General features: G+C 41.9%; 2 protein-coding genes across 8 annotated transcripts in view; both read right to left on the minus strand.

Moving 5' to 3' along the window:
* Positions 1 to 26,277, minus strand: part of LOC133364983 (protocadherin gamma-C3-like) — a 303,611-nt gene that overhangs the window by 227,177 nt on the left and 50,157 nt on the right. Inside the window, exon 1 of one of the 7 annotated variants that reach the window (XM_061586263.1) lies at positions 11,665 to 14,070. The exons of the other annotated variants lie outside the window; for them this stretch is intronic. Within the exon in view, the coding sequence (XP_061442247.1) occupies positions 11,665 to 14,070 (2,406 nt within the window). Of the gene's footprint in view, positions 1 to 11,664; positions 14,071 to 26,277 lie in introns of those variants that run through there. 7 annotated transcript variants of the gene reach the window in all.
* On the minus strand, positions 573 to 3,157 carry LOC133375571 (protocadherin gamma-B5-like). Its single transcript, XM_061607321.1, has one exon. The coding sequence runs from the start codon at positions 3,027 to 3,029 to the stop codon at positions 573 to 575; it is 2,457 nt and encodes an 818-aa protein (XP_061463305.1). The 5' UTR covers positions 3,030 to 3,157.

A 26,277-nucleotide genomic window follows, 5' to 3' on the forward strand; every position in this document is an offset into this window, starting at 1 on the left:
CTTTATTTTATTTTTGTTGTTGTGTGCAATGTTACTGGAAAAAATCATGAAAAAAATCCATCTTGTAGGCTACTATCTCACAATAAAAGCAAGTAGCTCCCATTTTGGAAAGTGATTATGGTGTAATTATTTAATGATTTTAACAACAAATCTTACCTTGTCACCATTCTTCATCTCAGGATTTTGCTGACTGGGCTCTACTGAAAGAGCCAAACTGCATCATACTGATGGTACATCAGTGTTCTTCACAGTAGCCCTGTAAACATCATGAAGTGGGCAGGGCATTTGCTTTTTCTAATGCTCCACTGCATTTTATGCCAAATCATTTAACTTCAGATCTCAAAAGATTAGAAAATATCTAGAGTAATCTCTGCTCCTTACAAGACAAATGCAGGCAGTAATTAATTTGAAGTCCCAAGCCTCAATCATTTCTATCCAGGCCAAGAAAAAAACAATCAAGAAGAAGTACTTCATAAGGGCACCATAAATTAGAGGTAAAACTGTTCATTTCAGTTCGGCTTTTGTAAAAAAAACCCTTTAACTCATGACATTAGAGTGACCCTATAAAAAGGTTAGGATTGCAACATAAGTAAAAGGCTGAAAAAGCTTACCTTGTCATCATTCCCCAAATCAGAATTTAGATTGTTTTCAATTGTTTTACCTGAGAAAAATACACCAGATTTCTCACCATTAAGAATATTGTCGACAACCTGAACATTGGGTGTCAGAAAAGTAAACTCATTCTTCCTGGATTCTGACAGGCAAAGCTGGTAGGAATAAGGCAAAGTCCCATCTTCAAAATTTGGAGGAAATATGGCACCGTTCTTGGAATGGGGAATAGGACCAAAACACTGTAGGAACCTCGGATTCCCTGATTGATGGAGCTTCATTGTAACAGCCAGAATAACAGTCAAGAGGAATAAGAAGGAGATCAAAGCTAAGGCCAGCACCAGGTAGAACTGTAGGTCAGACTGATACTCTGAGCTGCTCGGTTGGCTTTTCATTTCTGGAAGGGCTTCCTGGAAGTTCTCAGCAAAAACCAGGTTCAGAGTAATGGTGGCCGAGAGAGACGGCTGTCCATTATCCTTCACCATAATGACGAGTCTCTGTTTCACAGCATCTCTCTCCACAAAGGCCCTCGCTGTTCTGATCTCACCAGTGTGAGAACCAATCGTGAAGAGGGTGGGTTCAGTGGCCTGAGTCAGATGGTAGGACAGCCAAGCGTTGTGTCCAGAATCAGCATCCACGGCCACCACTTTTGTTACTAGATAACCTGCCTCAGCTGAACGAGGCACCATCTCGAACAAGGCTGAGCCCTTGACTTCTTGTGAAGGGGACAGGATATGAGGTGTGTTATCATTCCGATCAAGAATAAACAACCTCACAGTGACATTGCTGGTGAGTGGGGGAGAGCCGCCATCTTGGGCCTTCACTTGCAGCTGGAATTCTCTGAATTGTTCATAGTCAAAGGATCTCTGGGCATAGATTGTGCCGGTCTCAGAATTAATGGAGATATAGGAGGAGATAGGAAGCTCCTCAATGTTGCTGTTGAGGATGGAGTAGGTGATCCGTGCGTTCTGGTCCACATCTGGATCAGAGGCTTTAATAGTGAAAATGGAGGCACCGGATGGATTGTTTTCTGACAAATAGATACTGTAGGAAGATTTCTCAAAAGTAGGGGCATTATCATTGATATCAGAGATCTGTAATGAGATGGCTTTGTGTGTGGAAAGAGGCGGGGTTCCCTTGTCAGTAGCTGTAATTGTGATGTTATATGTAGGAGTTCTTTCTCTGTCCAGGGGACTATCTGTCTGGACCTTGTAGTAATTGTTGGATGAGGGGAGAATTTTGAAGGGTAAATCATCTTGTACATAGCAAGTAACCTTTCCATTATCTCCATTGTCTTTGTCATTTACATTGACCAGAGCAATTAAGGTACCAGGCAGAGAATCTTCAGAGAATGGGCTGAACAAGGAAACAAGGGTTACCTCGGGGTAATTGTCATTCTCATCAAGAACCTTTATTTCAACTTTGCAATGTGTCTCTAATCCACCTCCATCTTTTGCTGCAACTGTCATAGTATATTCTTTAGTTTCCTCAAAATCCAAATGCCCCATAAGTAGGACTGAACCATTCAATGGATCCAGGTGGAATTTCTTGTTAGCAATCACTGGTATATTGCTAAAATGATAGCTGATTTGGGCATTTGAACCTTCATCTTCATCAGAGGCTACAAACTGGAGTACAAGGGATCCAACTGGAACATTTTCCCTCAAACTGACCTTGTAAATCTCTTGAGTGAAAACTGGTGGGTTGTCATTGGCATCAGTGACATTAATCCATATCTGGGCAGTCCCAGTTTTTCTAGGTTCACCCCCATCCAGGGCTGTAAGGATCAAATGCAGGGTCTGTTCTCTCTCTCTATCTAGTGGTCGCTGAAGCACTAAATCTGCAAATTTATTTCCATCCTGAGTCTCTTTAACATCTAAAGTTAAATAGTGATTAGGGCTAAGCTGGTAATTTTGGAGAGAATTCATCCCAATATCAGGATCTTCTGCTTTCCCAAGAAGAAATCTGGTGCCTGGCAAAGTGGATTCAATTATGTCCAACTTGATAATACTTTTCAAAAAATATGGGATATTATCATTAATATCCTGAATTTCTACAGTTATATGGAAAATATTTAAAGGATTTTCTATCACCACTTCAAAATTAATAAGGCAGAGTAGAGTTGTGCCACAAAATTCCTCCCTATCAATCCTATCATTCACATAAAGGTTTCCATTCTCTGCACTGATACTGAAATACTGCATTTTATTCACAGAGACAGCATGCAGATTGCGCTTGGATAGATCTCTGGCATTCAGTCCCAAATCCTTGGCGAGATTTCCCACAACTGAACCCTTTGCCATCTCCTCAGGGATGGAATAATATATCTGCTCTGAGGCAGCCCAGAAGGAGAACAACAGTAAGAGAAGCAGTACTTGCCTGGTGAATGCCCTGCCATTCGCTTTGTGCCTTCTCTCCATTCTGTTCTCTGTCAAAGTAGTTTCTCTTCAGCTTTTTTTTGAACAGGTTTCTCAGCAAGGTAACAGAAAAACCAGTAAGAAAAAATAAACTGCTCTTCTTCTTTTTGTTTATTTGGACCAGAAGTGTTTTCCTCTTCTCAGCTAGACTACTCTTCTTTTGTGGTCTGCTGTTTCCCTTAGCTGTACAGTACAGTTGCATTGAGGTATCACAATACAGGACACATCTGTGGATTTCCATCTAGACTGGTCAACAGTGACACTATGAGGTTTAGACAGAGAACTGCAAGAGCAGCCGTCTCATTCCATTTGAAGAAACAGAGACGATGAACTGGTGCACATGTGAATCTAAGCCACTGTTTGTTTTAATTGTGAACAAGGCTTTACCTGAAGTGTGACCCAGTCACTTTGTACAATATTAATTGTACAAGTGTAGAAATATTTTCATTGTTTTTAGAGTCTGTAACTTTTGTATTTTATCTCATTTTATCTTATAAAATAATAACTTCCGGCTATGACACTGTTTATAAATATGTTAAACAAACAAATAAACATGCCTCCCACCCCTCCTCCCTGTCCTTTCAAGCATCATGTATGGAACAAGCAAGACATAGCATGACATGTTGCATTGTGTGAACTCGGATCATGGTTTGATTGTTTCACAGAAGCCACAAGAAGTAAACCTGAAGCCAAGAACAAATGTTGGCTTCTTTCTGGCATACTGCTTATGCTTTGCATGAAACAAACAAACCAGCCTCACCTAGCATGCCATATTATGGCTTGCTTGCACTATGTAGAGCACCCACAGGGGTGGGAGGCACGTTTTCAATTAAGCCGTGGTTTAAAATAAACGATGGGTTAGCATGATGTGCAAAACAGATCACTATGTGGATATGTATATTTTAGGTCTGGCTTAATGTGAGGCAACCCAGGTGGGGCATTTTGCAGTCAAATCTATCTTCTGATCTATCTCCTGAACAGCTGAAGCTGAAACAAATAGTACAAAGAGTCTGTAACTTGTAAAGCTGACAACCCTGACCCACATGGCCAGTATTGTGAACGTTCCTATTGTTGTTGCTGTTTTTAATTCACATAAAATGTACAACATTAGCACCCATTCAAGTAATGGTGTAGAAGTAAATGATTGTGAGTGATTACAATCAAATCCAAACATGCACATTTATTGTTTTATATGAAAGCAGTGAATAAACTATGCATCCAACCCTCGCATCAAAGTTGTGAGATGGACTACAAATGCATTAAAAATAAGCTACTCAGCAACTGAACACATGGAGGAGAGCACCAAAGACATGTCCTGCCTGGGATGCCATGTGACCCTGACGTGTTTGATGGCATGTTAAAAACAAACAAGAACTGGAAGTGTTAATGTGTTTCCATAGTGAATTGTGAAGACACATCATCAGTAAAAGCAGCAGTAGATTGACTGAAGGTTTAGAAATCAATGAAATGAGGAAAGCAAATTTTTCTTGCTCATATGCAAGCAGTTTCCTGCTCATATGGCTCACATGATCACATTTCCATTTAACACACTTGTGTTAAAAAGTTCCACATAACATCTCCCTCCAACATTTCCCATATGCCCTTTAGTAATACTTTGATACATGTTGGTACCATCTACAAAACTTCAACAAACAAACTTTTGATCTTTCATCTTTGGATACTCCTTCTCATCTTTATATTCACCTTTGCTTTGAGACTATCACTTCTCCTTTTAAAAAAATACACAAAAATATAAAAAGGTAAAGGTGTCCCCACACTTGTAGTGCGAGTCGTTTCTGACTGTTAGGGTTACGTCTTGCGACGTTTACTAGGCAGACCGTATATATGGGGCGGGATTCCCAGTTCCTTCCCCGGCCTTTCTTTACCCCCCAGCGTATGCCGGGTACTCATTTTACCGACCACGGATGGGTGGACGCTGAGTGGACCTCGACCCCTTTTACCGGAGATTTGACTTCCTCCTTCCGTTGGAATCAAACTCCGGCCGTGAGCAGAGCTTTCGGCTGCTTTACCGCCGCTTACCACTCTGCGCCACGGAGGGTCCTACACAAAAATATAGTAATGGGGAAAATCACGTTCTCCTGGTTATCTCTATAAGTATATAACTAAATGTTCCCATATTGTATGGTCAGTGCTTGTCATGTTCTCAAATGCTTTACATAGCAGAGAGATAAAGAAAGACAGAGCAACTACCTTATAAAAAGTTTTAAGCTTTGCAGTTAACAATAGATAAGCTGAACATGCCACAGGTTTGTTACTACTCTTACAGTTAGGTATTGCAGGCTCCCACTGAAAACAGCAGCACTCCCTTGCCCCACAATAACATATATAAAAGATGTGAAGTGACAATATTGAACTCTGGCTCCCCATCTCTCACCTGCCTCGCTTTATTGATTGCAACTTTCAGGGATGAGGAAGTGCAACGCCATCACATCAAATGTTGTGTTCTACTACCTGTTCCTGGGGAAGTTACTGGGATGAAGTGAGGCAGGACTTTTGCTTTGGGCGACAGACATGTATCTCCCCATCACATCTAGTTCTGCTAATCTTAAAAAGTTAAAGACTCCACACACACCCTCAAGCAGTGCCCAAAATCTGGGGAGGGGGGTTCATAGAATCATAGAAGTTGGAAGGGACCTACAAGGCCATCGAGTCCAACCCCCTGCTCAATGCAGGAATCCAAATCAAAGCATTCCCAACAGATGGCTGTCCAGCTGCCTCTTGAATGCCTCCAGTGTCGGAGAGCCCACTACCTCTCTAGGTAATTGGTTCCATTGTTGTATGGCTCTAACAGTTAGGAAGTTTTTCTTAATGTTCAGTCAAAATCTGGCTTCCTGCAACTTGAGCCCATTATTCTATGTCCTGCACTCTAGGACAATCGAGAAGAGATCCTGGCCCTCCTCCGTGTGGCTATTGGGAAACATTGCTTTGCAAAAATGTGTATGTTAGAAGAAATTGCATGCAGACATGTGCATTCAGAGCACTAGAATGCTGATGAATTTTCATGAGGACCTCTCCCCTCCCCAAAAGTGAGTAAACTGACACGGAAATGTGGAGAATTGAATTTAAGATTGGAAAAATGAGAAAGAACCAAAAGAAACAGAAATTGACTGATTTATCCATCCCTAATTGCAGCCTTACTTAACAGAGAACTACAGTCACCCTTGGCTTTCGTATGAGTGTACTGATAAATGTATTTCAAAAACACATGTCTCATTTCATACATTATATGTCTCAATGTACAGTTTAAAAACATAATCTGTACAGCAGTCCCCTACTATGTGACATATTCATGTTGAATCTAATTCACAATTAAGCCAATTGGATATTTGAACGGCGATCTCTTCGTAATCTAATGAACCCCAGCCACAGAATTAATGGAGAGGTAGGAGGAAAGGAGGAAGTCTTTTTCTTTTTCAGTAATGGGACAAGTTATTCTAAAGTTCTCTCCCCATTCTGGGTCATTGGCTTTCACTGAGAATATGGAGGACCCTCTTGGGTTGTTCTCCATAAAATAAAATGTGTAAACTGATTCCATGAAGTGGGGAGGGTTATCACTGGTGTCTAAAATCTGGAGTGGAATAACAGTAGATGCAGAAAGTGGAGGAGTCCCATTATCCATGACTATGACAGTGACACTGTAGGAAACTACATGCTCTCTGTCTAGGACTCTGGTTGTCACCAAACTGTAAACATTATCAACCAGTGAATTTAGTCAAAAAGGGATTTTGGTGCCAATGGAACATGTGATCTCCCCATTAATTCCTGAATCTTTATCTTGTGCTCTTACAATAGTGATAACTGTTACTAGTGGTGGATCCTCAGAAACTGTGTTGACATGAGAAGCTATTTCCCCTTGGGGTACATTGTCATTCACATCAATAACTAATTATCAGTACTTTGTATATGTCAAACAGCTCTCCACCATCTTCTGCTTGAACCTCAAATTCATATAAGGGTGATTCCTCATGATCAAGGTTCTTTGCAAGTGTTATTTCACCTCTAGCAGAATCTAAGACAAATGTTTGAGAAGCTGTTTCCTCAGTTTTTTTGAAAGAGTATTTTCTCTCTACATTGATTCTTTCATCTAGATAATGGCTTTTACTGTACAGATTGTAGATCCTTTGGGGATATTCTCTTTGATTCTCACTTCACAGGTATGTTAGCTGAAAATGGGTCCATTCTCATTTACATCCAGACAGTGACCTGAATATGCACAGTGCCAGATTGGACTGGATCACCCCCATCAGTGGCTGTGAGGATTAGATCATAAACTGATTGCTCCTCCCTGTCCAGTCATTTTCCCAGCACTAGGTCAGCATGCCTGGCACCATTTTCTCTTATTTGAACATCTAGAGAAAAATGGCTACTGCCTGTGAGTTGGTAGCTCTGCACTGAATTTATCCCTAAATCTGGATCTTGAGCTTCAGGAAGAGGAAATCAAGATCCCAATGTTGATGCCTCACTTATTTTCAATTTCTGTTCCCCTGGTGGGAAGTAGAGAGCATTAACATTTATATCTTTAAATTCCCCATCGGAAAGGGTGTGAGACAGGGGTGTATTTTATCACCCTATTTGTTTAATCTATATGCAGAACTTATCATATGGAAAGCAGGATTGGACCAAGATGAAGGAGGTGTGACAAGTGGTGGGATAAATATCAATAATTTAAGATATGTGGATGATACCATACTACTAGCAGAAACCAGTAATGATTTAAAATGAATGCTGATGAAAGTTAAAGAGGAAAGCACACAAGCAGAACTACAGATGAACGTCAAAAAGACCAAAATAATGTCAACAGATTTATGTAACTTAAGTCGACAATGAGGACATTGAATTTGTCAAGGATTATCAAAATCTTGGCACAGTCATTAACCAAAATGGAGATAATAGTAAGGAAATCAGAAGAAGGCTAGGACTGGGGAGGGCAGCTGTGAGAGAACTAGAAAAGGTCCTCAAATGCAAAGATGTATCACTGAACATTAAAGTCAGGATCATTCAGACCACGGTATTCCCAATCTCTATGTACGGATGTGAAAGTTGGACAGTGAAAAAAGCGGATAAGAGAAAAATCAACTCATTTGAAATGTGGTGTTAGAGGAGAGCTTTGTGGATACCATGGACTGCAAAAGAGACAAATAATTGGGTGTTAGAACAAATTAAACCAGAACTATCACTAGAAGCTAAAATGATGAAACTGAGGTTATCATACTCTGAACACATAATGAGAAGAAATGATTCACTAGAAAAGGCAATAATGCTGTGAAAAACAAAAGGGAGTAGAAAAAGAGGAAGACCAAACAAGAGATGGATTGATTTCATAAAGGAAGCCACAGACCTGAACTTATAAGATTTGAACATGGTGGTTTATAACAAATGCTATTGGAGATCACCAATTCATAGGATCACTGTAAGTCGTAATCGACTTGAAGGCACATAACACACACAGAATCTCGATGTGCACATTGATGTTGAAATGTCAGATGCAGTGTAGATCCACCATTTGACTAAATAAGTATTTTATAGATGGCATGATTCAGGCAGAATCCTATTAGTTAGGTAGTTTGATTATAAGCTATTGGCTTTTTCTTGTAAATATGAATTTCAAAAATAGTTTTCTCTAGTATTCTTGACAGTGTCTGTTTACAGTACATTTCTAATTAAAGTGCTTTCTGTCTTGCACTATTGCCTTTTCAGTACTTCATATCTTTGGTTACTTCAACATTCTTATTATAAAAGAATAGCAATTCCCATTTAAAATATATTTCAAAAATGCAAGCACACAATACATGCTGGTGTCTTTCCTACCCACACATTAAATAAAACTAGAGAGAGAGATAACCATAGGAACCCCTACATTTTCGTGTGATTTTGAGGCTTTTAATCATAGTATTTGGCATGAATATGATGCTTTCAAATGTCCAAAGTACTTCATGTGTACATTATATTTCTATAATCTTTAACTATGGCCCTCGAAGGTAGTATCAGCCAAGTGTAATTGGGAGCTGAGGCTGTCATACTATGTCTTCATAGTAGAAACTGAATTAAAAAGTTAGGATTGCTGGTTTTCAGCACAACCTTTTAACCACTACATGACATTAGTTCTCAAATTTAGCTCTACATTGCCATCTTGAACTGCTGTAAACCGCCCAGAGAGCTTCAGCTATGGGGCGGTATATAAATGTAATAAATAAATAAACTAGATCTTTCATGCCAGTCCAGTGAAAAGCAAGCTGCATATAGAAACAGGACTGCATCACTTCACATGCAAAATGCTGCTGTGGGTGGTTATAAAGCCATCATATCCAGCAACCCAGGCCTGGATGTGTTTCTTCCTGAGCTACAGAACTGTAAGTTTGGAGGCACTAAACTTATATATATCCTTTGCTGTCCAGACTTCCCTTTTCCCTATGTCTGTTAGAGCTAAATGTTGATCAAATTTATTTATTTATTTATTGCATTTATATACCATCCCATAGCCAAAGCTCTCTGGGTGGTTTACAACAATTAAAAACATTAAAAACAAATATACAAATTTTAAAAAACAAATGTTTAAAAACCAATTTTAAAAAACGATTGACTTGGGTTCTGTGAGTGCTATCGTGCTCATAGATCTCTGGTCAAATGCCTCTATCTGTAATTTTACATTTTTTAGAAAACATAGAAGGCCACAAGTTCCTAAAGTCACCATCTTGTCAGGATACTTTTTTCTTTACTAAACAAAAACAGGAACTCCCATGTTCCTTCTAGTACACTAGATACTGAAGTCTGCTTACGATGTCAGGTTTCTATCACACATCCACTACAACTGTTGCATATGGAACTGCCCTTTTACTGAATAAGATCACTGGACCATCTGGCCCACTGCTAAGAACTTTGTCTGATATCAGCCCTTCAAATCCAAAGTTCTTTTCCTATTCCAGTTACCTGCCAGGGATTCTGGGATCTTTGACATGGAAAGCCCATACTCTACCACTGAGCTATGATTCCTTGGCAACAAAGATGCACACATGCTTTTAAAGACATACACATTCTCCAGGCAGATGCTGGTTGGTTGAGGCTTCCTTGCTTAATTCACATATCTTTAAAAACACTTATGAAGTGACATTTCACAAGCTGCAAACCCTGGTACCATTATTTTCTAAGTATAGAAATTTGTTTACAATGTGATCCTAACCATATTTACTCAAAATTCAGTTCTACTGCATTCAATGGATTCCCAGGGAAATAAGTGCAACCTGACCAACATGTTAGGAATGCATTTTGTGCTGGACTATTTTATTTTCCTAGCTATTCCTAATTCATAACTTTTTTCTAGTCTATTAGTTTCAAGAACAAAATATGTAGCATAATCACAACAGCAACATGCCTCTTGTAAATGATTGCAGAAGAAAAGAAAACACAATGAATATCAAAAACAATTCACAGTGGTGGTTCCTGCCTGCAAGATCTGGTGATGTCCACCTACCAAACTCTTCCTTGGTTCTGCCCATCAGGTCACCTGTAGCTCCATATACAGAGCCCTGACTCCTGTTCTCTCACATTCCTTTGTGATGAAACCAGATCCTCTCAGAAGCAAAGTACACATTATGTTATCCACACTTTTTAAAAAGTGTGCTTAAACTAGCCACTTTTATTTTGAAGAAAAAAGAGGTACAGGCCCCAGTCCAGGCAACCTGGAAACCCAGTGTAAGGCCATCCTGTAGTGCCAGGTCACCTCCCTAAGGAGGTACCAGTCTTACAGAGGATCTAGCACTGGGCACCTCATAGGAGTTTGAGTGAGTTCTATGAGACCCACCTGATCCACCCATGCAACCTGGTCACATCAGATCCAAGAGTGGACTTGATCATTCTTCATGGAGGCCTGGAGAATGCTGACCATATCATCATCATCATGATCATCCAAAGGTCCCAGGGTGTGTTACCAAAAAAAATTGACATTAAAACAATTTAAAAACAAACTAAAATCCCAAAATAGGGTGGATCCTAAAAATACACATCTCTGGTGTCAAAGGCCAGGGTAAAGAGGTGCATCTTCAGCATTCACCTAAAACTATACAGCAAAGTTGCCACATGCATCTCAGTGGGAAGGGAGTTCCACAACTTAGGGGCCACCCTCCCAAGCTTCTTCTGTATGTCATCATGAGATCCTTGCAACCAGAGGGATGAAATTTCTGGGGGTGGCACCAGGCATGTGTCATACTGATGCAAAAACGTACACTAAAGCATCACCTTGCCCCTAAAGTATCACCCCTGAGTATATTTCCAACACACCCTCAAAAATGGATGCATCCTATAGGAATTCTCCCTGACAGGGTGCTGACAGTAGCACTACAACTACAAACTAACTACAAAACTCACTTTGGATGTTGAGTGCCCTATCAAACTAAGATAAGAGAACAAGATAGAAAATGACATATTTTCTCCTAAAGTAATGCTGATATTCAGTGCAGGACAATGGGCCATGGAAAGGAACAGGAAATTCATTATAAAGACTGGAAAAACCTTTTGGTGTATATGCTGGTGCATAAGCTTACCATCAATCTACTACTGTCCAGCCAGAGGCTGTAAACATCCAACATTAATACCATGAATAACTTATAAACTGTCAGCTCACCTGTTCAAAGGACTGATGTCCACCACCAATGTATTCAGCAGTTAGAATGGTATTCTTTGCTTGCTCATTAGTTAGGGTATTGGAACAATCTGCCATGGAAAGTTTAAATTTGCTCTTGTTTGACTCTGTGGTTAGAGAAAACCCATTGCAATAAGAATGTAGAAATGCTCGGACTCCATCAATCCCCACAAACTGTGAGACAGGAACACCACTGAAATTCACATCCCCTGAATCAAACAGCTGAGAATTTCTCCATCTGTGCAGCCTAATGGCCAATAACACAAGGAGGAATATGAAGAACAAGCAGGAGACAAAGGCTACCCCAATCACCAGGTAGAAGGTGAGGTCTGATGGGGGATCTACAGGAGCTGAGATGCTGCTCAGATCGGAGAGGATTGCAGGGATGGTGTCAGCCAGCACCACAGTGACTGTGACTGAGGCGGAGAGAGGTGGCTGCCCATTGTCCTTCACTAAAACCACCAGGCTTTGCTTCAGGGCATCTTTCTCCAGAAAGAAACGGGCTGTCCTGATCTCTCCGGTGTGGAGCCCCAGAGTGAAGAGTCCGGGCTCTGTGGCCTTGATCAGCTGGTAGGAGAGCCAGGCATTCTGCCCAGAGTCCGCATCCACTGCCACCACCTTGGTGACCAGGTAGCCTGGCTCAGAGGAGTGAGGGGCCAGCTCTATCCCCGTGGAGCCATCGGTGGGAGGGGAGGGATACAAGATTTCTGGAGCATTGTCATTCTGATCCAGGAAGAAGAGGGTCACTGAGACATTGGAGCTGAGTGGTGGGGAGCCTCCATCCTGGGCCCTGACCAAGAATTGAATCTCCTGAAATTCTTCATAATCAAAGGAGTTCAAGGCATAAATAACTCCTGTCTCAGAATTAATGGAAAGGTATGAGGAGAGAGAGGAGCCAGTCATTAGACCTTCAATGATGGAATAAGTTATTTTGGAGTTCTCCTCCGAGTCTGGATCGTTTGCATTAAGTGAGAAGACAGATGCTCCTCTTCGGTTATTTTCCATAAGGTAAGAGGTATAGGCTGGTTTTGCAAAGTGTGGATGGTTGTCATTTGTGTCTAAAACATGGAGTGAGATGGTGCAGGTTGTAGAAAGTGGGGGAATCCCATGATCAGTAACTGTGATGCTGATATTGTAAGATGCCTCCTGTTCCCTGTCTAGAGATCTCTCTGTCATCAAACTGTAATAATTATTGTAAGATTTTTTCAGCTGAAAAGGGAACTTGGTGTCAATGGAACAGAAGACTTTCCCATTCATTCCTGAATCTTGATCATGTATATTTAAAAGGGCAACAACTGTTCCTGGTGGTGAATCCTCGGGAACTGAGTTGATGTGAGAAGCTATTTCCACTTGGGGTATATTGTCATTCACATCAGTAACTATTATCAGCACTTTGGACCTGTCAGACAGCCCTCCCCCATCTTCCGCTTGTACTTCAAACTCATATGAGGGCGATTCTTCATAATCAAGGTTTCTTGCAAGTGTTATTTCACCACTAGCAGAATCTAAGAGAAATATTTGGGAAGCTGTTTCCCCAATATTTTTGAAAAAGTAGTTTACATCTCCATTGTTTCCTTCATCCAGATCAGTGGCTCTTACTGTGCAGACTGTGGATCCTCTGGGGATATTCTCTTTGACATTCACTTCATAGACATGTTGGCTAAAAATAGGTCCATTGTCATTTGCATCTAGAACAATGATTTGGATCTGCACTATGCCTGACCGGACTGGATTGCCCCCATCACTAGCAGTGAGGAAAAGATCATAAGCTGATTGTTCCTCTCTATCCAAATACTTTTTCAGAACTAGCATAATTCTTCTAACACCTTCTTCTCCCATTTGAACATCTAGAGAAAAATGGCTACTCCCTGTGAGTTGGAAGCTTTGTATTGTATTTATCCCCAGATCTGGATCATGAGCTTCAGGCAGAGGGAACTGGGATCCAGGTGTAGAGGTCTCACTGATTTTCAATTTCTGTTCCCTTGATGGAAAGCGGGGAGCATTATCATTTATATCTGTAATCTCCACTTCAACTGCAAAAAGCTTCATTTTACTTTTGATAATAACATCACAGTTTAACATACACCTCTGTATTCGGTCACATATCTCTTCTCTATCTATTCTTTTTGTTGTGTATAAATGGCCAGTTTCATAATTCAAGTCAAAATACTGAATCCTACCTCCACAACTAATGCGTACCTTGCTGTCAGATATCTCCTTGATGTCCATTCCCAGGTCCAATGCAATGTTCCCCACCAAGGATCCTTTCTCTACCTCTTCAGGAATCGAATAGTGAATCTGCCCAGATACCTTCTCCCAAATTATAATCAGTACATAGCAAAACAAGCATCTTCTGGCTGGTTTCTGTAATCTTCTCCTTTCTGTCATCTTCTCTACTTAGCTTTTGTCTTCTGTTTGTCACTGAGAATGCCGACGAGTGAAAAATATTCTGTTGAATATGCTGTTGTTTTATATCAGAGCAGGCAGCAGCAAATCTGATTTTGCACTGTGAACAGCAAGGCAGGGTTGGCTGGCTGTATCTCTCACTGAATTTCTCTGCTGATGAGTGGACAACGACACTCAGAGGCTTATCCAAGTATTGCAGGTACTTGTGCCAAAATTCTAGTTTCATGTTTGCTTTTGGCACCAGCATTCTCTTTCGTGCATATACAACGCTATGTCCGAATTAAATTAAAATATTTTTTCACTGTTGCTGTAAACAGAATTGTGCTCCGACCCACTATCCCCTTGTATAGGCGTGAATGACAGCTTTTCCCACAGCTTCACAGAGAGGGGTTGAAGCAAGCAACAGCTGCACACAGCTGGAGGGGCAGTCCCGAGTTATGGGTAGAAGAGATGGGCCCACACTGTACCGGTGTAACTTGGACCAATGTGCTGAGAATTTGGGCATAATTTATATTGATTCCATGCTTTATGTAAGGTATAGCTGGCAGGGCCAGTGTAGGTAAAGGCTGGGATAGGAGTATGGGATTTTGGAGAGCACCCTCTTCCCTGAGGCCAGCTCCTCACCCCAGGGCTCACAGGGTAGGGAACATAATCCTTTTAAGCACTGACCTACTCACTGACTTTCTAGAGAGACGCAGGGTGGACTGGGAGAAATGCTGAAGACACCCAGGTGGTGAGGCTAGGAGGAGCTGAGAAAAGAGATTGGTCTGATTCTCTGCTCTGACATAGGGTGGAGTTGCTCTAAAAGTTGCTAAGGCAGGCCTACACAACCCAAATAATTATTCACACTAGGAGACTGGGGGTTAGAATTAATCCACTGAGTTTATTTCATTGCATATATGCTTGTAATCAATAAAGTTGTAGCTGAACATGTCTCATCTCCTTATTCAAGTGTTTTCAGGCAAGAGTGTGGAGCAAAAATCAATGTGGCATTATGCCTGCAAATCTGTGTAGGGAATATCACACAGAGAAAAGGAATCCAAATTTTCAGGTGCAAATCCCTCCTCAGTTCCCTATTCAATTCAGAAGGAGACATACAAAGCAAAAAATGTTAAATCTGAATTTAATCTACTCTGTCTCTTCAAGGTAAGAGAAAATCCAGTTCTTACAGGCACAAGGAGAAGAAGAGATTCAGTAAGAAAAGTAGACAAGAACAAGTTTAGCATCATGATTTTGAAAAGAAATGGCATAGCTTGTACCCAAACTATGTATGACCTGCTTTTTCTTTTCTTCCACTATTTTTTTTTTTTTTTTTGCTCAAAGAGCCCCCGAGACTGGACTCTGGGTGACAAAGCTTACTGATGTTCTTGTTTGTACTCAAGATTGAGTAAATTTCATCATCATCATCATTATCATCATCATCATGCCGCCCTGGGCTCCTGCTGGGAGGAAGGGTGGGATATAAATTAAATAATAAATAAATAAATCATCCTCACGTATTTGTGTGCCATGTTTCCATGGTAAACCATGCTCAAAGTGGCTCACAAGACCAGAATAGTTTATATAAGATAATTCAAACAATCAAGATATAACAAAATGTAAATAGTTATATAAATATTGACCTCAGCAATAGCCCCTAACCCCTAGATTTAGATATACACTAACGCACTATCATATGTAAATATTGGTTGATGGCTGAGCTATGCCCATCTATCATACATTATGATATACTTACAATTATGTATATTTCTGCATTAGCAGACAATGAAACAGGAGAAAGACTTGTGCAAAATAAACCAATTGCAATGGAATGGAAAATAATGGACAAAGTGCAAATGGATGTCAGAATGGATTGAGGCATGTTCATACATCGCTATTTCCTAGTAAGTGGAAGGGCTGTAGTTTAGAGGTAAAGCATCCGCCGTGCATGCAGAAGGTCCCAGGTTCAATCCACAGCATCTCTATGTAGGACTGGGAGAGACCCTTGTCTGAAATCCTGGACAGCCGCTGCCAGTCAGGGTAGACAGTACTAAGCCAGATGGACCAATGGTCTGTTTTACTATAAGGCAGCTTCCTACATTCCTATGTGTTTAGGATTGCAATTGAAAATTTATCTGGGTTGTAGCCCTGCTTTAGAGATGAGTCGTAGAGCACAAGACAGAAATCCACTTATTTGATTGACCTGAGGGGATGCATGTGGTGCATGTGGTGACGTGGAGACTGGCTTTTCCAATAGTGGTGCTGATGTTGTGGAATGCCCTCCCCGCTGAAATATGAGGGGCCCCATCTCTGTTGGCACTCCACCAGCTTTTGAAGACGCAAGCTTGATCTCTTGACCTGTTTTAATTGCTAGGCTGTGTTCTTATTTATTTATTTATTTATTTATTTATTTATTTATTTATTTATTTATTTATATCCCACCCTTCCTCTCAGTAGGAGCCCAGGGCAACAAACAAAACCACTAAAAAAACCCAATTTAAAACATCATAAAAACAGACTTTAAAATATATTGAAACAAAACATCTTTAAAAACATTTTTTTTAAAGCTTTAAAACCATCTTTTTTAAAAAAAAGAAAAAGTTTAAAAAGATCTTAAAAAGCAATTCCAACACAGATGCAGACTGGGATAAGGTCTCAACTTAAAAGGCTTATTGAAAGAGGAAGGTCTTCAGTAGGTGCTGAAAGATAACAGAGATGGTGCCTGTCTACTATTTAAGGCCCCCTTGCTGGATCGTCAAATTGTAGTGGTGAGCGGGCTTGCATGTTCCAATGAACCCTGTGAGCGATGTCGTCGGGAGTCATGTACTTCCATAAGAACATAAGAACATAAGAAGAGCCTGCTGGATCAGGCCAGTGGCCCATCTAGTCCAGCATCCTGTTCTCACAGTGGCCAACCACGTGCCTGGGGGAAGCCCACAAGCAGGACCCGAGTGCAAGAACACTCTCCCCTCCTGAGGCTTCCGGCAACTGGTTTTCAGAAGCATGCTGCCTCTGACTAGGGTGGCAGAGCACAGCCATCATGGCTAGTAGCCATTGATAGCCCTGTCCTCCATGAATTTGTCTAATCTTCTTTTAAAGCCGTCCATGCTGGCGGCCATTACTGCATCTTGTGGGAGCAAATTCCATAGTTTAACTATGCGCTGAGTAAAGAAGTACTCCCTTTTGTCTGTCCTGAATCTTCCAACATTCAGCTTCTTTGAATGTCCACGAGTTCTAGTATTATGAGAGAGGAACCAGACAAAGAACGATCCAAGAAAGTCCTCAGTGGCAGAACAGGCAGAGGATAACAATGTGTATGTTACAACGGCTGTGAAGGTGGATGAAAGCTGCAGCAGATAAAAGATTTCCAATTGTTGTGGTATCCATGTCATTGGATCAAAGCCTTTTTCTGTCAAGATTGTGTGTTGATTGTCGTGCACCGATCTCCTCACATAAAACAAATTCACGCACAGGCGTCTTCCAACCAAACCAAACCAAACCAAACCAAACCAAACCAAAAGTCCCATGGTGATCGGCGAATGGCGACAGGGGCAGGACTGTGAAATCCGGAAGCTTCTAGTCATGGACCGGCACATGGGTGGTGGATACAGACTCAGTCGTCCTGGCTCAAGGACCGAGGCAGTTGAGTAGTTCAGCAGCTATATCCACGACTGAGCAGTTCTATTCAGGATCCACTCTGCTCACCCCTTATGGGGTAAAGGTAAAAGTGTCCCTGCACTTGTAGTGCGAGTTGTTTCCGACTCTTAGGGTGACGTCTTGTGACGTTTACTAGGCAGACCGTATATATGGGGTGGGATTGCCAGTTCCTTTCCTGGCCTTTCTTTACCCCCCAGCATATGCCGGGTACTCATTTTACCGACCACGGATGGATGGAAGGCTGAGTGGACCTCAACCCCTTTTACCGGAGATTTGACTTCCTCCTTCCGTTGGAATCGAACTCTGGCCGTGAGCGGAGCTTTGGCTGCGTTACTGCCGCTTACCACTCTGCCCCATTTCCCGTATGGGGAGGGGGCTAGAAAAGGTGCCCTAAACATAGTCTGCCTCATCTCTCTCTCTGACTGGATTACCATGTCCAGTGGGGTTACCACTTAGCAGTCAAAAGACAATTGAATTTTAGAACATGGAATATACAGACATTGCTGGATAGTGAACATCCTGAACTCAGGACTGCCATCATCATGGGGGAGTTGAGACGTTTTAATATTGACATAGCAGCACTCCAAGGAGAAGGACAACTGAAGGAAGAAAAAGGAGGTTATACCTTTTTCTGGAAAGGACTGCCTGAACAAGAACGATGAATACATGGAGTAGGCTTTGGCTATTAACAATAATCTTGTGAAGCTCTTGTCAGAAGTTCCTATTGGCATTAATGAACGACTCAACTCTCCGGTTAAAACTTACCAAAAACCAGCAGGCAACTAATGTAAGTGCTTATGCACCAACATTAGATACTGATGAAGACACTGAGGAAAAAATTCATTGCATGCAACTCTACAACTGGATCACCGCATCCAGTGGGGTCACCACTTAGTGGTCGCAAAAGACAAATGAACTTTGGAACATGGAATATACAGACATTGCTGGACAATATAGATAGTGGATGTCCTGAACGCAGGACTGCCATCATTGTGAGGGAGTTGAGACGTTTAAAAATGATCTTGTGCTTACGCTGTGCTTAAGTTTATTTGCATAGCTATAAGCCGTCGCAACATAGATAAAACATCAACTCACGTCATTAAAACCAGCAGTATACATGAATGTCTGCAATAAACAAAGTATCAAAGAAACAAAAACGCTGTAATGCATTCAGTGAAAGCCCACTAGCCACTAGCCAGGTAATAGATTATGTGTATATTATTGCCCCTTGGCGAGCTCCAATTCAGCAACACGTTTGGCCTGGAGTTTTTGGGCCGCTAAGGCGAAATGGGCAACCTTATATGTGACCACAAAGTCATTATCAGATAAAAGAAAGGGAATAAGGTATGTTTTTTGGGAGGTTCCCTGGTGTGTTAACAATTCACTTAAAAATTTGGTTCTAGGATGCAAATATAAGGGGCATTCCAGCAAATAATGGGGCAAGTCTTCCACCACAGATGATCCACAGATGCACCACCGTTGCTCCCACGGTATCTGGTGGTAGCGTCCGAGCAAGACCGCGCTCGGCATCTTCTGAAATCTAAGTGCCGTAAAAGCTTGTCTCAGATGGACTGATATAGGATATGTCAAGTATCTGGCCCGCATGTGGTCGTGTTTAAATACACCAAACCACTTGGAGAATTTTGTGTTAATAATTGCTAGTCTGTCCATCCATGAACAGTGCCCGTAAATTGCTTTCCGCAGCTTAATTCTATTAAATGGAGTTAGAGCCTGGTCTGAAATGTGATACTGCTGAGGGACATTTGTAAGTCTAGAAGCCTAGATTTTGTCAGCAGAAGCTACGTCATAACAAGCTTTCACAACTATATTTGATGGTGACTTTGTTATGGTTCCCCAGAATGTAAGTAGGGTACAATGGACCCGACCCCTAACTGGGGGTAGGCCAACCTCGACGCAGAGAAGCGCCGCAGGGGTGCCAATGGGGAGTCGCAAAAGCTTTTTCAGAAAGTTGTTTTGAATAGTTTCAAGGTTGGCGAGATAAGAGTCCTCCCAACCCCAGACTGCTGCCCCATATAATATCTGGGTGAGAACTTTACTTTGGAAAACTGTCAGTGCCAGGGCAACAAGATTGCCACCCTCTGTCCTATAAAATTTAAGGATGGCACCTCAGAGCAACAATTTTAATATGAGCAAAATGTTTTTCCCAGGAGAGGGTATCCTGAAAATAAATACCCAGATATTTAAATGAACGGTTCTGGTCAATTCGATGTCCACCGATGGACCACTTAAAGTTATGATGCTTTTCCCCGAAAACCATTACCTTCGTTTTGGAATAATTTATCTGGAGTTTTTCTTTTATACAGTAGGTGTTTAAATTCGCCAATAGTCTCCTTAGGCTCTTACGTGTAATGGATAATAGGATCATGTCGTCTGCATAAAGCAGCATTGACACTTTCCTATTTCCCAAGGAAGGGGGGGGAATTCCGGGCCCGCTAGTTCTGAAACGATATCGTTTAGGTAAAGATTAAAAAGAAGCGGGGCTAAAAGGCAACCTTCCTTTACCCCCTTATTAGCCCATATAGGATCAGTTAGGGAACCAGAATTACCTACTCTTATTCTTACACTGGTGTTGGAGTACAACTCCTTAATAAGGAACAAAAGTCACTTAGCAATACTGGTGGCATCAAGTTTGGCCCATAACGCTGGTCTATCTATAGAATCAAAAGCGGCCACCAGATCCACAAAAGCGGCATACAGATGTTTCGTGGGCCCCAGTATGGTCTGTTTTGCTACATAATAAAGCGTGAGCAGTGGTCGATGGTACTTTATCCTTTTCAAAATCCAGCCTGTTCAGGGCAGATGACTGATTGGCTGCCTCCCACTCTTCTATTTTAAGCAATAGATGTTTGCTGTAGAGTTTAGCACTGACATCCAAAAGGCTAATTGGTTGATAGTTATGAGGATCACATCTCTCACCTTTCTTATATATAGGTACAACAATACTCTGTTTCCAACCATCAGGGAATATGCCAGTGGTGTTAAGTTGGGTGAACAGTCTGGCCAAAACAGGGGCCCACCACTCAGAGAAGTCTTTAAAAAGTTCGGGTGGTAGCATATCCTCCCCCGGTGCTTTACCCACCCTCAGAGTAGTAATAAGTGAGCCAATTTGGGATTCCGTAACTGGAGGCCATTTTGGGAAGTCAAGCTCCTCTAGAGGGACGCTAGACTCCTTATAGGCAACCGGGTCCGTGTAAAGGTTAGTAAAATGTTCATGCCAGTCAGAGGCGGGTATTTGGCTAGATATTAATTATCTGGATGTACGCAGTCCTTTGGCCACCAGATCCCAGAACTGGCGATCATTTCCACCTTCTGCCGCTTGTCCCTGCTGCTGCCATTGCAATCTTGCATACAAGTCCTTTTTCCGTTTTATCATTGACTTGTAAGCAGATTGAAGAGACACCAAGTGGCCGTGGCAGTATTTTTCCGGATTTCTAATTGCCATCCATGCATAATTCGCTATCTGTCTTTTGGCGCGCTTACAATCATAATCGAACCATCTGTTACCCACTAGCCAAGAGACCGTAAATTGTTTTTTTGAGTCAGCATGGGTCAAATTGAGAGAGAATAGATTGATAAGACTTCAGAATATCAATTTCTGAGTCTAAAAATCCTTGCCTAAGGGAGAGAAGAGCATTGCTGTCAAGGAGTTGTGTGATGGACGAGTGCAAAGCAAGTGACTACCTGAACACCCTCCAAAGTTAGCAGGGGAGGAGGGGGGATGACTTGAAACGCTCTCAACAAAAACAGGAGGGGGAAGTGATCACTTTCAGTCCTATTCACCACTTCTAGTTTACACACATCAGGATACAAGGCGTTGGATAAAAACACATAGTCAATCACACTGGCACTCCTGGTGGTCAGATACGTGAAAGCTCCTCTAGTCACATCTATGGGGGAGCCGTGCAGACATTCCAGATGATGGAGCAATAAGAGGTCTGCTAACTTTTCACCTTGCTTGTTAGACAGCTGGTTCTGTGTGACCCTCTCAAACACGGGGACTAAAGGACAGGGGACATGGTTCGAAATAGGTCCCACCATGCATCCAATACCTCCCAGCCTGGCATTAAAGTCACCACACAATATTAGCCTAACGTGGGGATACTGGTATTCCAGCTGGGTCAAACATTCTGAGAGTTGATCCCAAATACATCCCGAAGTGATCTTCCTAGCTATCACAGGGGGGAAACACACATTTAAAACAATAAGAGAACCAGTGCAATTCCCAGTTAGTCACAGCCCCTGAATGTATTGAGGGCAGTTCATGTTCAGAACTTGTGTCTCTGCCAGCAGATCTACCGAAATAAGGATACTGAGACCGCCACTGGTGCGGCCTTTGGTCTTGTGTTTGACCGCTGGGGTGGAAAAGACTTGAAAACCACTAAGATAGAGGGGGCTGTCTTGTGTTGCCCATGTTTCTTGGAGGCACAGAATCTTATACTTTTTAAGAAATGGGCTCATATCCGCCTCTCTGTGTTTGTTGAACCAGCCCATGATATTCCAAGAGAGGATTGAAAATTGTCAGTCTGAGCAGATTACGTCAGTTTCATTATATGAACTAGAACAGCCGTTTCCTAGAAGGAGTGGGCATAATGTAGGTGGGCCTCTATCGATCCGGTCAGCATCAGTTATCGAGAGGTTCAGTATACTGGGTATATTTATCTCTGCTGAGACCGTTTGTAAAATAGGAGGTGCTCTATTGGAACTATAAGAATACTCAGTGTCACCTAATTCGGCCTCTTCCACGTACCTCATTTTTAGCCAAGAGTGAGGGGAAATGTTGGTGGCCCTAGTTGTCTTTACGCTAACCAGTGGCACCGATGATGATGGAAGTACAGCCCAGGGGCTCAGTGAGTCATCACATTCCAGTAATTGGCCACGAGTTGCAGTTGGTGTTTCTTCCTCCTCCTCTTCCTTGGTAGGTCTACACAGAGATGAAAGAGTCATATTGAGTGCCTGAGCATGAATATTAACAAGGTGTGAATTTAGCTGGTTAAGTCTTTTTAAAATTTCAGTCCGGTCTCCAGCGGGAAGAGAACTGAAAGAGTGTAGCAACATTTTTTCTTCTTCATCCAAGAGGTCATCAGACCCATCCACAGTGTGACTCCCATCTTGCGGTTGTGATTCCGTCGTGCCCTTATAGGAAAGCAACTCAGCAACTCCATTCCTGGAGTGCGATCCCAAAGGGTCCAGGTCAATCAACAACCTTTGTTTCATCTGGGGCTCACCCTGTGGGTATTTGTTTCGTGTCTGTAAGTGCGATATTAGGGCCATTGGTGGAGCCCTATTCTCAAAAAATCTTAGTGGAACTAAACCCGAGTGGGCTAGAGCCTTCCTCTTATGCCAGATTTGACTGGCAGCTTTCCACGAGGAGAAGGTAACCACGGCATGGGCCCTGTGACCATTATGGTACAGATACTCCACCTGCTCAATATTGTTTATATTAAAAGGTGATATAGGGAAGCCCTTCAGGGTTTCCACCAGATGGCATTTCCGAGCAGTTGGTAATATGAAGCCTCTGGGTTAAGGGTAATTTGCAATGAGCTTACATTGGTTTAATACCAGGTTCCATTGTGAGATAGTGGGAGTTGTCATCTTGGTCTGGACTCTATGCTCCCTCTGGAGTACGTCTTGCCATGGATCTTGAAAAGGAATATGGCGATCTGGCTCCCTATCAGAAATTAATTTTGGTGAAGCCAGAGGAGCGGGAAGCGGACAAGGGTTAGTACAGAAGTTAGTACAATCTACCCGCTGTAAAGATATTCTTTCCCTGCGGGGCTGCTTTGGAGGAGAAGACCTTAGTTTCTCTACATCTGTCGCTGTTAGCCGGTCCAACAGGTCAAACAATCTCTTAAAATTCATTTTATTGCTTCGTATCGATCTTAGATTTTTTTAAATTTTTACTCTTTTTTATATTAATTACTGGCTTTCATTTCCGGAAAATCCTGCCCCTCCGATGTATAGCTTTTGTCCCGGGGGGAGGGGCTACCGGTATATAGTTTTGGATAACAGATGGATCGGAACTCTGAGAGGATACCGAGAATTTTTGGTGTAATTCGACTAAGGTTGTTAATAGTCAATTAGATTCATTTAGAAATGTTTTCACGTGTTCCAGCTCTGTCACTAACATCCTGTTAGCGGGAGGCCCAAGACAGGGATATCTATTGAAGTATGTTCTTGGGGTAGCTCCAAGGGAGTTCCAGGATTTTCCTCCATTCCAGGATCCTTTTCTGGACAGAATCGCGCCTGCGTGGATCCTGAGGGTGTTACTCTTGCTCCCGAGGTAATTAACTGGATTGGATCATCAGCGCTCATTGTCCAGACATCAGGTGAGTCCTTATGTTTGTCGGTTGGTAAAGTTATTTGGTTGCTTCCTGGAGAGGGTATCACACAATTTGTATTGTGGTTCTCAGCCAAAGCAATTTCAGTGGCCAAGTTCATAGAAGAAGATTCATCCACATTCATCTGGGTAAATCCCTTGGAAGTAAAGGTCCAATCAAGAGGGGTTAACACTTGAGTATTATCCGTCTCTGACCGCTTATGAGATAGGATGGAGAAGAAATGAGCTATTTTTAGCTGATCTTTTTGCTCCTTACATTGCATAGATGTCATGTCCGTCGTCTGATTAGGAGGGGGGTGAGGTCTGTTTCTTCCACTTCCTTTTAGCTTTCTGCAGAGGCAAACTTTCAAGTAAGGGTGGCGTTCCCAGGGCTTTTCTTGCTTTCCTTGTTAAAACCATTAAAATATAGCAGCTTGACTCAGTCTAGCTGTACTGTATCCTCTGGATAAATAGGTACCCTCCGGCGACGTATATAACTAGATATCCAGCCGTATCCAGCAGCACAGCTCATAAATAAGGGTAAGCTGGAATGTCGGTTCTTTAAAAGGATGTTGATTCTTTAAAAGTGAAGACGCTGGGCGAAGATTGAAGGCTGTTGTCTGAGGGAGGCTTCTAATTGCCAAATTAGACTCACTATCTTCTACCTTCTGTCCAGTGGGAGATATTGTGGGGGGGGCATCTCTTGCAACTTCTTTACAGTAGTTTCAACCTCCCAGTATTAATGCTAACAGTGTGAAAGATAAAAGATTCAGCAGAGTCTTCAGAGAGGTGAAAAACTCACCCAGCGCCATTGAATGTCTAACCGGAAGTCACCAATGATCTTGTGAAGCTCTTGTCAGAAGTTCCTACTGGCATTAATGAACGACTCTCAACTCTCTGATTAAAACTCGCCAAAAACCAGCAGGCAACTATTCTAAGTGCTTATGCACCAACATTAGATGCTGATGAAGACATCAAGGAAAATGTTTATACCCAGCTGGACACCATCTTATCAGAGATACCTAAGGAGGATAAAATTATCCTCTTGGGTGATTTCAATGCAAGAGTTGGGCGTGATTTCGATTTATGGCCAGAAACCATTGGGAAAGAGGAAGTTGGCAATAGCAACCTGAATGGCATTCTACTTTTGATTAAATGTGCAGAGCATAATCTTGTTATTACAAACACACTCTTTCATCAGAAAAATAAATTTAAAACATCATGGAAGCACCCTCGGTCAAAACACTGGCATCTCCTGGATTACATAATTGTCCGTGCCAGAGATCGTCATGATGTACTCCTCACTAGGGCTATGATGAGTGCTGATGACTGCTGGACAGATCACTGATTAATTTGATCCATTATGGCCATTAATATTGTTCCTCAATGTAGGCTCCAAGGAAGAAAACCAAGGCGTAAAATGAACTTCCACGCCCTTCAAGATCCTATTAAGCGAGCCTGCTTTCAAACAACTCTCAAGAAACATCTACCGATGGAACTCCCTGAAAATGTCGAGGAACACTGGATTAAACTGAAGACATCTATTATTGCAGCATGTGAACAAACTATTGGATACCAAACTAAGAAACATCAGGATTGGTTTGATGAGAATGATAGTGAGATTGAACATATCATCGACAAGAAAAGGAAAACCTTCCAGATATGGCAGAAAGAGATTAACTGTGCTGCTAAGAAAAAAATCTTTGCCAGTGCAAAAGCTGAGGTCCAAAGAAGAACTAGAGAACTTAAGAACGCCTGGTGGATAAAGAAAGCTCAAGAAATCCAGCACTTTGCAGATGCTCACGATGTACGGGGCTTTTTTAATGCCACAAAGCCCATCTACGGACCAACAAATGACGGTACAAATCCCTTATTGTCAATGGATGGTAGCAAACTTCTTAAGGATAAAGAGTCTGTTGCACTGTGCTGGAAAGAGCATTGCCACGACCTCCTTAATCGTAACTCTATCGTGGCTGATGAGGTCTTCTCGCAAATTCCACAACAACAAACTAGAGACGAGCTTGCAGTATCCCCTAATTTGGATGAAGTCAGTAAAGCCATCAATCAAATGAAGAACAACAAAGCTAGTGGACCTGATGGGATTCCTGCTGAAGTCTTTAAAGAAGGTGGGCCTGAACTTACACAACAACTTCATAAGCTCATCGAAAAAATCTGGATGAGGGAGGAGATCCCGGAAGACTTTAGGGACACCATAA

This window comes from Rhineura floridana, chromosome 1 (assembly GCF_030035675.1).
Source record: "Rhineura floridana isolate rRhiFlo1 chromosome 1, rRhiFlo1.hap2, whole genome shotgun sequence".
In the NCBI taxonomy this organism is placed as follows: Eukaryota; Metazoa; Chordata; class Lepidosauria; order Squamata; family Rhineuridae; genus Rhineura; species Rhineura floridana.

What these genes read in the sequence shown, in the direction of transcription:
- LOC133375571 (XM_061607321.1), bottom strand. Translation starts at nt 3,029, where the DNA reads ATGGAGAGAAGGCACAAAGCGAATGGCAGGGCATTCACCAGGCAAGTA.